The sequence below is a fragment of the Microtus oregoni genome, unplaced genomic scaffold, assembly GCF_018167655.1.
Source record: "Microtus oregoni isolate MIOR12 unplaced genomic scaffold, Mior012 000031F_ref0000149, whole genome shotgun sequence".
Classification (NCBI taxonomy): Eukaryota; Metazoa; Chordata; class Mammalia; order Rodentia; family Cricetidae; genus Microtus; species Microtus oregoni.
Genome location: NW_024543090.1, coordinates 12002227 through 12017521, shown reverse-complemented (window position 1 = coordinate 12017521; position 15295 = coordinate 12002227). Strand labels below are relative to the sequence as shown.

General features: G+C 34.5%; 1 protein-coding gene across 2 annotated transcripts; it reads right to left on the bottom strand.

Annotated features, from left to right (window-relative positions):
* Positions 1 to 9351: 9351 nt before the first annotated feature.
* Positions 9352 to 10720, bottom strand: LOC121465798 (olfactory receptor 4K3-like). 2 transcript variants are annotated; one of them, XM_041679193.1, is made up of 2 exons: positions 10694 to 10720; positions 9352 to 10251 (listed from the first exon to the last, which is right to left on the bottom strand). In XM_041679193.1, the coding sequence occupies exons 1-2, from the start codon at positions 10718 to 10720 to the stop codon at positions 9352 to 9354; spliced, it is 927 nt and encodes a 308-aa protein (XP_041535127.1). The 2 variants fall into 2 exon arrangements, with proteins under 2 accessions (XP_041535127.1, XP_041535128.1); XM_041679194.1 differs by lacking the exon at positions 10694 to 10720 and having other exon boundaries at positions 9352 to 10269.
* Between the last annotated feature and the right edge of the window lie 4575 nt (positions 10721 to 15295).

Here is a 15295-nt window from a genome sequence, read left to right as displayed (position 1 = left end):
TTAGTACACTGTGCTCCAATGGATGTGAGAGGAAGAGCATAACAAAGCATCCCTGAAACGGAAACAAAAACTTTTATTCTGAGTAATGTAAGAGACATATCAATTATATCTGCACATTATGACTAGTCAAAGTTTTAATAAATGTTTCTTGCTTTTGTAGATTGTGTATAATCAGGGATGGTTTCTAAATGTAGAATGATGTGTCAAAATCTTTGTACATCTAAAAGACAATATTTATAGGTATCAATATGAGTATATTGTTCAAAACTATCAGTTACACATATTCTCTTTGCATCTTTTCAAGCTTTAATCTGCTTGTATGAATGGAATAAGAAATGATTTTTAAATGAGTATTAGAGACATAGATATAATCCATTTACTTGTTTATCATATTACAAAAGGACAATGATTACAAAATTCTCAGGCAAAAATATACTCTTGACTTTGTATGAACGCACATAATTAAAACTATTTACTATAGAACGTGAGAATTTTTTTCATCAAATATATTATGTAGCCAGTTACTAAAGATACATTGTTAAGATTAAGCTTTGTCTTGATTTTTGACTTATCCATTAGAGTATATCTGTGAGCAATAATACATTCAGAGGCTTGGGAGACTTTACTTATTGTCCTATTTTGACCTTCTTTCAATTCTATGTGGTGAGATGTCATATGGTATTCTGAATAATTAATAAATGAAAGCTAATTTTCATGCTTCTCTATACTTTTGTCACCTTCCTTTCTTCTTTTCTTATATGAAATGTCATTTTTAGATAACATATTAATTGGTGAGTTAGCAGTGAACTATTATTATTCAAACCATCAGCATCCTCATCTCCTTACCACTATTTTTAGCTGCTTCTCTACTTTATTGACTATAGAAAATAGATATCAAAATTCTAAGATAATAAGATAATTTTAGAGTAATATAAATGTCCTGTCAACATAATGCTTTTTCAACAGTCTTGTAACTTGTCATGCAACATAAGAGTTTAGTTTAAGTGAATATATAAAACTACTTAAAATTTCCAGAAGTCTCAAATGTTATTTGAAAGATAAACTTATGTGATGTTTTTGGAAAATTGAACAATTAAAATAAAATGGATCACTCCCTGAAAATAATTAGTGATACAAAAGTGCTGCTATACAGGAAAACCTTTTAAAATAAGTATGTGTGAGAAAAATGACAGTAAACAATCACTTTGAGATATACTTACACTACAGCAATCATGTAATCAACCAGGTCTTCCCAAGTTGATTACGATCCATCTAAATGCTGGTTGAATCTGACACTGTGCCACATAGCAACAATGTGGTTTCTGCTGTGACCAATGTTGGCAAGAATTTCACCTTAGTGTGGTTTTTATATACACTGACAAAATCATGTTAGCATTGGGAACATTCCTGTTCTGTATTTTAAATTGGTCCAAGTCCTTGGGGATCAAGGATGAGAAATGACTTGCCTTAATTCCCCAATTTCAACGGTATGCTCCAGTTAAAATTGTAAAAATGTAAGCTACAAAGTTTAAATGAAGTAAAATATATGTTGTTTTATTAGGGATCGAAAAACAAAACTCTTGTATATGCTGTTGCTGTACACAGTGATAACTGATGAAAGAGTTTACAAAGAGTTAACAGAAAACTAATCTAAGCATACTATCAAATCATTTGCGATATATATTAAGTGAAATTCACATATCAAAGAATGCTGTATTTCCATGTTCTTTTATGTACTTTATATGTATATACATATATATATATGTATATATATGTATATATATACATATATATATATATCATACATTATCTACCGAAGCTTCTAGGGAAAGATGAACCAACAGAGAAACATAGTTCTGTATCATACATATATATGTATATATATATACATGTATATATATGAGATACCTGCATGAAAGCATGTGCATGTGGACAAGAGAATGAACACAAAGACATATATTATTTTTTATATTGTGTTAATAAAAAGCACAACACTATTATTTATGGCAATGTAGATGAATGCTAAAGATATTTTTCATAGAAGAATAAGTGTTGTATAGTTTTCTCAGGTGTGTGAGAAATTTAAAACAATGAATCTCAGAAGCAGAGAGTACAATAGTGGTTTCTAAAGACTAGAGAAGGAAGAAAAGAAGGCATAGAGCAAGCACATAATTATTTTACTTGAATTAATTTCTGTGGATTTGTTTCACCATATAATGACAGTGGCTAATTAAGACCAGTATAAAGTAGACTTTGATAGGACTAGGTAGATGAATCAGTGACCAAAGTGCGTTCTCATCCAACAGGAGAAGTCGAATTCAAATGCCAGAAAAGACACATATTGTCAACATTCCTATGGCAAAATGAGCATTGGAAACACAGGAATCTTGAGAAACTAGGTCTGCTATCTGACGATACACAGGCAGACCCTGTCTCAAGTAAGTTGGAAGTTAAGAACTAATACCCAGTGTTGTCCTCTGTTTTTCCCATATGTGCAGCATGGAATATAATCCCTCTCTCTCAACAATGAAAAACAAAGCAAAAGAAAACAGAAAATGAAAACCTAGCAAAGGAAGTATAATTTTACATGGAACTGTAGCTGTGAAAACACATCATTGTATACATTAAATGCATGGTTATCAAGTATCTGTTGTCCCTGAGCAATGGTGTAATGTTTAACAAGGCTGTTAAATAAAAAAATGTGTTATTGTCATTTCTATAGAAGGATATGATGCTCTTATTTTAGACTTATATCTTTCATATCATGAAATTATATATGTAGATGTTATATCTGCACACACATTAATTATTTCTTATGTTCATTTGGAAGTGGCACCCACATCACCATTAGCACACTGCCATTCTCCTTTTGACTGAAGAATCCATGTAAACTTTTACTGCCTTTGGCTCAGAGGAATATTGTGGTGTCACATCATGCTCAGAACTTCCTTTAGTTCAGTTTAGAAAAGCAAGTTTAATGGAAAAACTTACTATGGTTGCTTCTCTAAGTGATTAGGGGTCACTTTCTAACATATATTAAATAAATAACCTATTAATACAGATGAATACAACAAAGAGCCCAATATGACATGAATATATATATACATATATATATATCAGATAATTTGCCATTTCTGTATGTGTTATGACAACATACATGTTATAAACTGAAAATATGGGTCAGTGACATGCCACACAGGGAACATCACTTGTTGCCAAACCTGATAACCTGAGTTATTTCATTAGACTTAACTGGGTCTCACATGGTAAAGGAAGAAGCCTGACTCAATCACATTTTATTTTAATCTCTATACCATATGTTGTTGCATGGATATAGGCAAACATACACACATTCATGAGTAAATGCACAAAAATAAATATAATAATATTTGGGGAATGAAAATTTCAACTTGTGTGTAGGTTTACAGCTGTGCATATACATTTATACAATTGTAATGACATCTGAAAATACTATTGGAATCATTTATTTTCTCTTAGACTTTTGGTACTTTATGATCAACCCACACCACATCTAAGGCTCAGGAAAACAATCTTCTCTTAGTTTATATAATTTATTTTATTTTTAAATCCATTTATTATATATGCTTAAGTAGAACACTACTATGTTTTGGTATAAATACATATTTGAAAATTGTATATCAGTACTTCATATAGACACTGTGTGTGCAATAAAAACATCTAAAATCTCTTCAGCTCATCATCATTACATATCAACCTACTAACTGCAGTTTTAATTCAGGACATTAATTTTCTAGAATTATTAGCCACATGTAATTATGAACCTGTATATATTCTATTTTCTTTCTTATCCACTATTAATGACTACAGATCTACTATTTTTCTGTTTATTCAATTTTTAAAATTTTAATGACTATAGTTCTACTATTTTCCTGTTTATTTAATTTTTAAAATTTTTGGCTTCTCAGTCAACCCTCATTGTCCGCCACGTTCAGAGAGTCCGGTTTGATCCCATGCTTTTTCAGTCCCAGTCCACCTGGCCTTGGTGAGCTCCCATTAGATCAGCCCCACTGTCTCAGTGGGTGGGTGCACCTCCCGCGGTCCTGACTTCCTTGCTCATGTTCTCCCTCCTTCTGCTCCTCATTGGGACCTTGGGAGCTCAGTCTGGTGCTCCAATGTGGGTCTCTGTCTCTATCTCCATCCATCGCCAGATGAAGGGTCTATGGTGATATGCAAGATATCCATCAGTATGGCTACAGGATCAGGCCATTTCAGGCTCCCTCTTGTCAGCTGCCCAAGGAACAAGCTGGGGACATCTCCATGGACCCCTGGGAACCCCTCTAGAGTCAAGTCTCTTGCCAACCCTAAAATGGCTCCCTTAATTAAGATATAAACTTCCTTGCTCCCATATCCACCCTTCCTCCATCCCAACCATCCCATATCCCTAGGCTCTCCCCATCTTCCCTTCTCACTTTTCTCACCCCATCTCCCCTTACTCCCATCCCACTCCCACCCCCAAGTTCCCAATTTTTGCTCGGCAATCTTGTCTACTTCCAATATCCAGGAGGATAACTATATGTTTTTCTTTGGGTTCACCTTAATTCTGTGTGTGCATTTGTGGGAATACTCATGGATCTTAAATCAAAACTTATGGGAGTTGTAATACTTCCTCGACTACGTGGGTGATTGGATACTTAACTCTGGTCCTCTGGTTTGACAAGAAGCTGATTTACTTCCTGAGCTATCGCACTGGGCTCTCTTGTGACTGTGAAAACACACATTTTATTAAAGTAATATCACTAAGATAATTGTTAAAATTTAAAAGTAATTGATATCCTTTTTAGAAATTATACAGGCAATAAAAGGTCATTTTACAGTTCAATTATACACTTTTGTGAAGGTTCCTTCAGATATTCTGTTGTTAGATTATGACTGTGGACAGATGAGGGCAAGCTATATGTAGATTTAAAATCACTCATAAAATAATGCTGAGAAAGAATGAGGAAGGGGTCAGAAAAATGCAAGAACAGTGAAATGTAATCATGTAGGCTTGGCATATTCAACAATGAACCCAAAGCTGCCTACCATGGGTGCCAAATAGCAAAATAGTAAATAGCCAACCAAAGAACAAAGAGTACCTATAAAGTACTACATATCCTTGTTGAACTTTGGGCTACTGAAGATTCTGGGAGAGTGTCAGGCATTTTATTCAGTTGTGACCCACTGATATGATCATAGTGTCATGGGGATAGCTACAAACGCTGGACCCACATATTCTATCGATCATTGCAGTGTATAACAAATGAAACAAAAAATATATAAATGTAGAAAGGTACTCCCACGGTTGTGTGACTTGCAAAGTGAGTAATAAGAAAGAGAGGGAAATAAGAGGTTTGGGACTATATCAGATGTAATAAGTTTATTGCAGATTTTGTCAAAGAATGTATTAAATTAAAAATATGGTGAGAGCCTCTAAACAGGTTAGACTCCCACAAAGCCAGTTCATGTATTAGGATCGAAACCTAGTGCCATTGTCCTTGGCTTCTCATCAGCCTTCATTGTCCGCCATGTTCAGAAAGTTCGGTTTCATCCCATGTTTATTCAGTCCCAGTCCAGTTGGCCTTGGTGAGCTCCCAATAGTTCAGTTCCACTGTCACAGTGGGTGGGTGCATCCCTCGTGGTCCTGACTTCCTTGCTCATGTTCTCCCTCCTTCTGCTCCTCATTTGGAGCTTAAAAGCTCAGTCCAGCCGGGCTGTGGTGGCGCACGCCTTTAATCCCAGCACTCGTGAGGCAGAGGCAGGCTAATCTCTGTGTGTTCGAGGCCAGCCTGGTCTACAAGAGCTAGTGCCAGGACAGGCTCCAAAGCTACAGAGAAACTCTGTCTCGAAAAAAAAAAAGAAAGAAAAAAAAGAAAAAAAAAAAGAGCTCAGTCAGGTGCTCCTATTTGGGTCTCTGTCTCTATCTCGATCCATCGCCAGATGAAGGTTCTAAAGTGATATGCTAACCTGTTTGGATGATCACCCTCCTGGACCTGGATAGAAGTGGGAGGACCTTGGACTTCCCGCAGGGCAGGGAATCTGGAATGCTCTTCATTCTCAAGAGGAAGGGGGAATGGAGTAGGGGGAGGGAGAGAGGGGAAGGGGAGTGGGGGGAAGGGCACTGTGTGGGAGGAGGGGGAGGGAAGAGGGAAATGGGAAATGGGGAGGAAGCAGAAATTTTTTTTTTCAACGACTAAAAAATTAAAAAAAATAAAGAAAAGAAAAAAATATGATGAGAGAATTGTTGAGAGTCAAATCTGTAAACACACTAGGGATAATTTCTTCTGAAAAAAAAATGCCAGAATCTGCATGTATGTACATATCAAGGTCTGTTGCCAGACATGAGCAAGGCTTATCTGTAATCATATGATCTCAGACAAACATGATATACAAGTTTGTATGGTTCACTGAGATATTTGTATTATGAAAATCTCTTTAACTTATTAAAACAAACATACAAGTTGATTTTAGCCCTAACCTCATAAAATGTTGGCATGATGTTCAAGGAGTTCAAATTTTCATATCTGTTTATAAATGAGATAGACCAGTCAGGAGGTGGTGGTGCACGGCTTTAATCACCACATTCAGAGGCCGAGGAAGGCAAATCTTTGTGAGTCTGAGGCCAGCCTGGTCTACAAGAGCTAGTTCTGGACAGGCTCTGAAGCTACAGAGAAACTCCGTCTCAAAAAACCAAAAGGAAGAAAGAATGAAAAAAAGAAAGGAAAATAGAAACAAAGAAAGAAGGAAGGTTCTAGACCTCAACCCTTGTAAACAAGTATACATATAGTTTATGCAGCAAATAATACACTATACTAGATCACATATAATATGAAATATTATGAATAAGATGTTAGCAAGAACATATGTTTACTTAACTGGCCTTAATTATTATGTTATTTCATTATATAAAATCATGATCATGCAAAGAATTTGTGAACTGAGGAAAGTACATTCAAATAGTATAAAAGGTTGTCCTTTCAGTTATGGATAAAATATAGAAAAAACATCTGAATTTATATGAATAGTTAAGGCTTGAAAACTGACAGAGATTATATCAATATAAGGTAACTAACTTTATGGTGTGATATGTTTAGCATTTTTATTTCTACGTGGCTGCAGTCTCAACAGATATCTTCAATGTCTTCTGTTGCAACGTAGAATTAGAATTCACATATAATGCCATATATTATTTTTATTCTACCTTGCCATAGGCCAAAGAAGATTATTAATTAACCAATAGTAATAAAAATATTCACAATATACATAAGGGAATTCCACATGCACTCCCCTTTTCTGACTATATAAAAAGGAAAGTTTTAACTTTAAAATAGTAAAATTACATATAACAAAATGGGTATCAAGCAATAATTACAGTATCTTTTTGTGAGTCTAAAGTTTTATTTCCAATTTATCTTTTATCTCAACTAAGGAAAACTATAACTATCTGTCCTCACCTCCATCAAAGACACCAGAAGGTTATAATATTACCTAAATCAACAGGAAGTGCATTGTAAGCAACTTCCTAAATTCTAGAATTGACAGACACATCTTGCTGCCTGGACAGAAGAATTCTTCTGTAAAATAGGGGTATCCATCTTCAGCCTATAGGCCCATAGTATCTGGCAGACTTTTCCATGAAGTAGAAAATTGGAAAGATTGTTCAGTCACGTTCTTCTGTCTTCTAGAGAATGTCCAACAGTTTCTTTTGTGAAGCTGGAAACCTGAAGGGCGATCTTACCTTCTTTAGGCAAGTTCAGCAGTCATTTTTCAGTGGGTTCTGCATATTCAGTTTATATAGCATACTGTCGCTAAGCAGTCCAGGCAAGAGCAGTTTTGCCCAAATGACTAACTAGCCTTCTAACAGTGAAGGCAAATTCCACAACAAGATTCTTTAATGCCTATCAACTTCTAAAGCATTGGCATTGCCCAAAGCACACATGTGTCACTTTAAAGAAAAGTCTAAGTTCTTAAAAAATTTTAAATGTCATATTCTGTAGGTCTTTAAAGTGGTGAAGATTATTTATCTAACTGAAATATACCTCTACATATTTAGAAAATCAAACTAGTGTGACTACAATTTTAACTACTATAAACTGGAGAGGATGTGGGGTAAAGGGAACACTCCTTCACCTTTGGTGGGAGTGCAAACTGATACAGTCCCTTTAGATATCAGTATGGGAAATTCTCAGAAAATTAGGAAAGAACCTACCTCAAGATACAGCAATACCACATTTGGGTATATGCCCAAAGAATGCTCAATTATACCACAAAGACATGTTCTCAGCTATGTTCATAGCATAATTGATTGTCACGGTCAGAACCTGGAATCAACCTAAATGTCCCTCGGCTGAAGAATGGATAAGGAAAATGTAGGACATTTACACAATGGAGTACTACACAGCAGAAAAAATAGACTTTTAAATTTGTGGGCATATGAATGCATCTAGAAAACATCACAATGTGTAAGGTAACCTAGACCTAGAAAGAGAATTATCATATGTACTTACTGATAAGTGGCTTTTAGACAATAAACAAAGAAAAACTAGCTACAATTCACAATCCAGAGAACCTAAAAAACAGTGAGGACCCTAAGAGAAGATATACTTTAATCTAAAATACATGAAAGATAGAAAAAGACAAGATCTCCTGAGTAAATTGGAAGCATGGGGACCAAGGGAGAGGGTAGAAGGTGATGGGAGAGAAAAAAAAAGGAGTAGAGAAAATATATTACTTAATAAAACAATAAAACATGTAACATATAGCTTAAAAATAAATATAGATTAATACATACTGATAAAATAATGCAATATTTTAAAATATGGTAAGATTGATAAATAATTCAAAGTGGATTTTTTGTTGTTGTTTTTTATAGACAGGGTTTCTCGGTAGCTTTGGAGCCTTTCCTAGAACTAGCTCTTGTAGACCAGGTTGGCCTTGAACTCACAGATGTCCACCAGCCTCTGCCTCCTGAGTACTTAAATTAAAGACATGTGCCACCACGGCTGGGCTTAAAGAGGATTTCGTTACTAAAATTCTAAGCAAAGTGACTTGCACCAATTTTGGAACACAGATGATGTGTAATAACATGTGACCATTATTTTGCAGCATTATTATTATTGTCTACTCTTAAATACATATTTTATGCAGAGCTATTACTCATTCTAGGGGTAAAACTGTAATTATTACAATTTTGAATTTAATTTTCTAATGGCTATTTTCATAACCATATACTAATTATATTATATAAATTCCAGAAAAAAGTTGTTCGTATAAAATGGAGTGTACACCATGAATTTTCTGATAAAATAAGATGTGTAAAGCTTATTCCAGCACTCACCTGTGATTTATCAACTTCTTTATGGCATTCTTAATGTCTCTATTTCTCAGTGTATAGATGGCTGGATTCAGGAGAGGTGTAATGACTGAGTAAAATACAGCAAGAAACTTATCCACCCACGTGATGCTGACTGGCCACAGATAGATAAAAATGATAGGACCAAAGAATAGCACAATCACTATGATATGGGAGGTGCAAGTAGAGAGTGCCTTTGATGAACCGTCTTTAGAATGAATCTGAACAGTTAGTAGAATGTAAGTGTAAGATATCAGCAAGAAAATGAAACAAGCCATTGCTAAAACACCACTGTCAATATTTATTATGATTCTCAGAGTATCAGTATTGATGCAGGCTAATTTCATCACTAAAGGAATATCACAGAAAAAGCTGTCTATCACTCTAGGTCCACAAAAAGGAAGCTCCAAAATCAGAATCAGTTGACTAATGCCATGTACAAATCCAGTGATCCATGATAGTAAAACAAGCCAGATACACTTTTGTCTGTCCATGATGCTGGTGTAGTGGAGTGGCCTGCAGATGGCCACATAGCGGTCATAGGCCATTGTTACAAGAAGCACCATCTCACCTCCTGCAAAGCAATGTGCAAAGAGGATCTGGCTCATGCAGCCCCCGAAGGAAATGGTTTTATTTTCTTTTGTGAGGTCTGTGATCATTTTGGGGGTAGTAACTGATGAAAGGCAGAAGTCAATAAATGAAAGATTGGCCAACAAATAATACATAGGAGAATGGAGATGATGATCAATGATGATTAATATCACCACAAAGAGGTTGCCTACCATAATCATCAGGTAGAGGATGGAAAATGGCAACAGGAGCAAAATCTGCAATTCCCTTGAGGTGCAGAGTCCCTGAAAAACAAACTCAGTCACTACAGACTGAATTTTTTCTTCCATTTAGTACACTGGACTTCAAATTGTTGAGAGAGACAGAGCCTAATTAAGAATTTCTAAAACAGAAACAATAACTTTATGTTCAGAATCAATTAAGAAGAATATATATTGTATCTTAGCATTGTACCCAGTCAAATTTAAAATAGCTTCCTTGAGTTTATATATTCTTTCTAATTGGGAAATTTTCCTAAATTAAAAAAAAAATTACACATCAGAAAAATAATCTGTATAGGTATTCAAATGAATATGTTTTTTAAAAAAATATTAGTAACAGTTACTCATTTTACATTATCTTTGCCTTAAATCTAAGTTTTTGGAATGGGTTCAGAGATAATTTTATTCAACAAATATCTGATCTGTATGTACAGCCTCTTGACTCTCAAAATAGCAGAATGAAAACCCATTGACATATTTTACACATAAACACAAAATTCCCAGGCACCAATCTATTCATGATTATGTTTGAAGAGATGTAATCAAATAAATTCTATTTAATGTGTGATACAAATGGTTCATCAAATAAACCGAGAAATTACATGCCAAGAATACGTTTTTAGCATTGTCTTTCCATACTCTTTGGACTTATGCATTGCAGTTTATCTCTAAACAATAATGTATTACTAGGTCTGAGGGATGTTATTTATTGTCATATATTTACAGACTTTCAACTAGAAATGGCGAGATTTCATAAGATAATTTGAATAATTTATTGATGGAAGCTGCTTTCTCTGCCTCTTTAACTTTCTGTTTCATTTCTTTTTTTTCTTTCTTCCTTCCTTAACTCTCTTCCTTTATTTATTTCTCTTGAGTTTTCTTTCTTAATATATTCAGTTTTCCTACAAAATTTAGGTTTGAAATTAGAAGATTAATATGTCAATAATCTAGGGGATTTTTTAAATTTCCTTACTAGTATTTGAAATATAATAGTAATAACAATATGTTTGGATTTTCATATATATACAATATGTATGTGTAGATTAAAACTAGTGCTAATTGAGATCTCTCTGTTTCCAAATCCCAAATATCAGTTTCAGATTATTAAATATATCATAGGAGATTTTATTTTGAGAGGTTAAAGAAAATCAATGACATTTCTTACAAGATAATTTACTATTTTAATACAAGTACAAATAAGTAAAAATGGTCAATTTAAAAAGCAACAATGGTCAGGCTTACATTAATTTTATTGTATTCAAAATTGAGCATACTTAACTCTTTGATTATCAATGAAATTTTCACATATCTTTTTTAATTCGGTGAATTCCTAGTGAAATATGATTTTTCTAATCATTGTCCCTCTCATCCCCCTCTATTTTTTAATAACTACTTCACTATTGTTTTTTTTTCATCTTGAGAAATCGAGAACCCAAAAATCAAAAGATAATCACATAATATTAAAGTTACCCTAAGAAAACTTTAGATGTGAGCGTATAAAACTGCATTACGTTTCCAAATGCCTCAAGCTCTAGTTGGAAGGGAAAACTACAATATTTTTGTCACTCACAACTGTTAAAAAACATGAATGCCTAAAATACTGTAAACTTATACAGTATTTAAAACAAACAAATAAACTTTAAATGGGTAGTTGCAATAAAAATTAAAGTATAACAATCAGTTTGTGATGCACACACAGTAAAAGAATCACCTTATAAAACAGATCTTCCTTTTTGGATGATGTTTCTCTGATTTTCCCAGGAATCTGCAACTCTTAAATTATTGTTTTTGCCATAACCAGAGTTGCTGAGATGTTTCAATTCTGTGTGGTTTATATACACTGACAAGAGCCATATCTGCCTTGGAAAGTTTCCCATTCTCCACATTAAATAATACCTTCAAGTTGGAAAGCCTTTTGATTTCATAGTCTTTGGGGAATCCCTAGCTTCTAGCTTTCCTTGATTTGCATATGAGAGTTGAATAATAAAGAGGAATTGTTCCCTTAATTTTATAAATATTTTTGAAAATATGAGTTAATATTTTGCATGTGTTATGACAACTTAAAAAGATGAATACATGGGACATTGAGATGTTGCATGTAGCAGTTAAAGTCACTTGTTGCCAAGCCTGATGACCCAATCTAAACTTTGGGATCAACAAGATGGAGAGATAGAATCCACTCACTGAGCTGAGTTCTGATCTCCACACAGATGTAGTTTTAGGGGTATAAGTCACACACACACACACACACACACGTATGTATGTATGTATGTATGTATGTATGTATGTGTGTATGTGTGTATATGACTACATGAATTACACATGCACCCACGTTATGAAATGAGATTATTATTTCAAAAAGCGAGAAAACATCTGTAGTATACTTATCCATTTAGACAATTATCTCCACACTAGGAAATGCCAACAGACATTTTTTTCTGTCTCACTTTCTTTGATACTTTATTATAAACCCTTACCACATATATGAATCATGCAAATAATTTTATTTTAGATTGTACAATTTGTCCTTTTTCAAATTAATTTCATTACATATAATTAATAAGAACATAGTTATATTTTGATGATATAACTATAGTGAAATTGCTTATTAGTACTTTATGTAAAAACTGTGTGCATTAAAATCATTTAAAATCTCCTTTCAACTTTTGATCACATAATTCTATTTCATTAACTATACTGCTCATTACATCCATTTCAAAAAACTAATTTACTTTAAACTGGGCATGCAATTAAATCTTTCATTTGTTAAAAACAATGACATCAGGAAATTTGAAGAAAAATAGATGCAACTTGAAAGAGTCATCCTGAAGGAGATAACTTGGGATAAAAAAACATAGTATGAACTCATTCATAATTGTATGTTAACTGCAAAAAAAAAGAATAACCATGGAACAATTCACAGACTCTGAAAGGAGAGATAACAAGGAGGACCCACAAGGCTATACATGGATTTCCCAAAGAACAGGAAATAGAAGCGATCTCTTGGATAGACCAGGGGCAGGTGGGGACAGGAACTTGAGGGATCTGATTTGGGAGTGGGTAGTGTTTAACAGAGTAGCAGATTCTAAATCAATTGTTGATAGAAAAATGACAAAATCATAATCAGTAATAGCATTGTGTATCCTCACTTATCCATGTGCTATGTCCTATTGGCTACATTTATAGGAGGTGGAGACCACTGAATAACAGTTAAAATCGAAGTGTAATGATCAGAAGATCACATAAGATGAGGTTTAAATAGGTAAGGCAGCTTATGCTTTTACTTAGCATGCAAGTTGCTGAGTCAGGAAAACCATAGGTTCAAGGCCTCCCTGAACCACGTGATACTTATGTAAGTAAAGGTGGATACAAGCGTATTACATTACTTGTTTTTCTGACACAGATTATTTGTGGTTTTTTGTGTACTATATTGTTTCAGTTTGATTCACAAAGATTTCTTCATGTTTCTCAAGCCCCTAATTTTTTGAGTTCTCCTATTTAGATAGTGACATAGCTAGGGTTTCTATGCTGGAAAGAAACACCATGACCAAAGAGAAAGTTTGGATGGAAAGGGTTCATTAGGCTTACACTTAGTATTGCTGTTCATCATTGAAGGCAGACAGAAGAGGAACACAAAACAGGGAAGAATCCCAGAAGCAGGAGCTGATACAGAGGCCATGGATGGGAGCTGCTAACTGGCTTGTTTAGCTTGGCTTGCTCAGCCTTAATGCAGCCAGATATAATTAACATGTTAGTATAAAAGCATTAGTATGAAAATAACAGAAATCATTGTATCCTCTACTGGGTAGTTTTGTGCATCAATTTGACATACACTGGACCCATCAGAGGAAGGATCCTCAGCTGAGGAAATGTGTCATTGAAATTCAGCTGTAAGGCATTTTCTTATTTATTCATCAGTGAGGGTGGGCTCAGCCTGTGGTTTGTGGTGCCATCCTTGGTCTGCTTGTCCTGTGTTTTATAAAAAGGTTTCTGTGATTTTTTTGCATGTTTTGGAAGTTGTTTTACTGAACTTCCTAATTACCTAGGTAACATTATTTCCCTTCTCAGATCTTTGATGGGGTTGAAGACTATATAAATGTAGATACTTTTCTCTCATGACTTGGCCAAGTTATTTATTATACAAGACCTAAGCTAGTTAGAATAGGATATTTGTACTTATTGTATATAATTTCATAGTAGGTTTAGAACTCTCTTACTTAAACAAAAGGGAGAGGTGTTGCGGGAGGTCCTTCTGCTCCTCCAGCCTATAGCCACTGAGATACCAGCCCATTGGGGCGTGGTCTCTCTCCCTTTAAAAAAGCGGCTACTTCCCTTCTCACTCCTCTTAGCTTCCTGCTCCGTTTCAGGCAACTAGACTCCTTCCTGATTGCGTAGAGGGCTGTTGTCTGGGACGGTTATCTTTTAAGTTTTTTCCCCTTTAAATAAACATCACCCTATTAATCATAATTCCAAACTGGTGTGGCATTGTTTGCGACTTACGCCTTCAACCAGTAGCTAAAGTTTGATGTTAATCTTAGTTTTTGAACCAAAACCCCTATCTTCTCTAGTATCTATGTTAATTCTTAAAATAGAACAAAACCCTACAGTATAATGTGACAACCCATTTTACAGAGATATGAACATATAGTTACTATTACATGATGTCATCTTGCAGAGGATTCAGGAAAATTGGAAAAACTTCAAGGCAGTGATTCCTATTATTCCCAGCACTTAAAGGACTTATAGTCTCCAAGAATGTGAGTTTGGATACTTATTTTGTCACAATGTCAATTGCTAGAAAAATTGGGCTAATGGGTGTTCCTCCAATGTGATAGGCGCTGAAGTAGCTGTGCCAATCTTGTTAACAGTTCCCAGTTGTTCACTCTGTTCTGTAGCTATACATTTTACTTGTGGTTTTTTAAGCCTCTATTTTTTTCTTAGCTCCATTTCCATTTTATGGTAAGAACTCACTATTCTAGACATCTCTGATTCTTTTATTATCTTTTATTTGTTCTTATAACCCTGCTCAAACTCTGAATATCTTTGCTTACATAAATTCTCTTCCATTATCAGAGTTTGTTATATTTTGTTTCCT

What these genes read in the sequence shown, in the direction of transcription:
- LOC121465798 (XM_041679193.1), bottom strand. Translation starts at nt 10,720, where the DNA reads ATGAATAGATTGGTGCCTGGGAATTTT. An exon ending in GATTGGTGCCTGGGAATTTT is followed by an intron (nt 10,252 to 10,693) that starts GTGTTTATGTGT and finishes GAAAAAATTCAG; the next exon opens with TCTGTAGTGACTGAGTTTGT.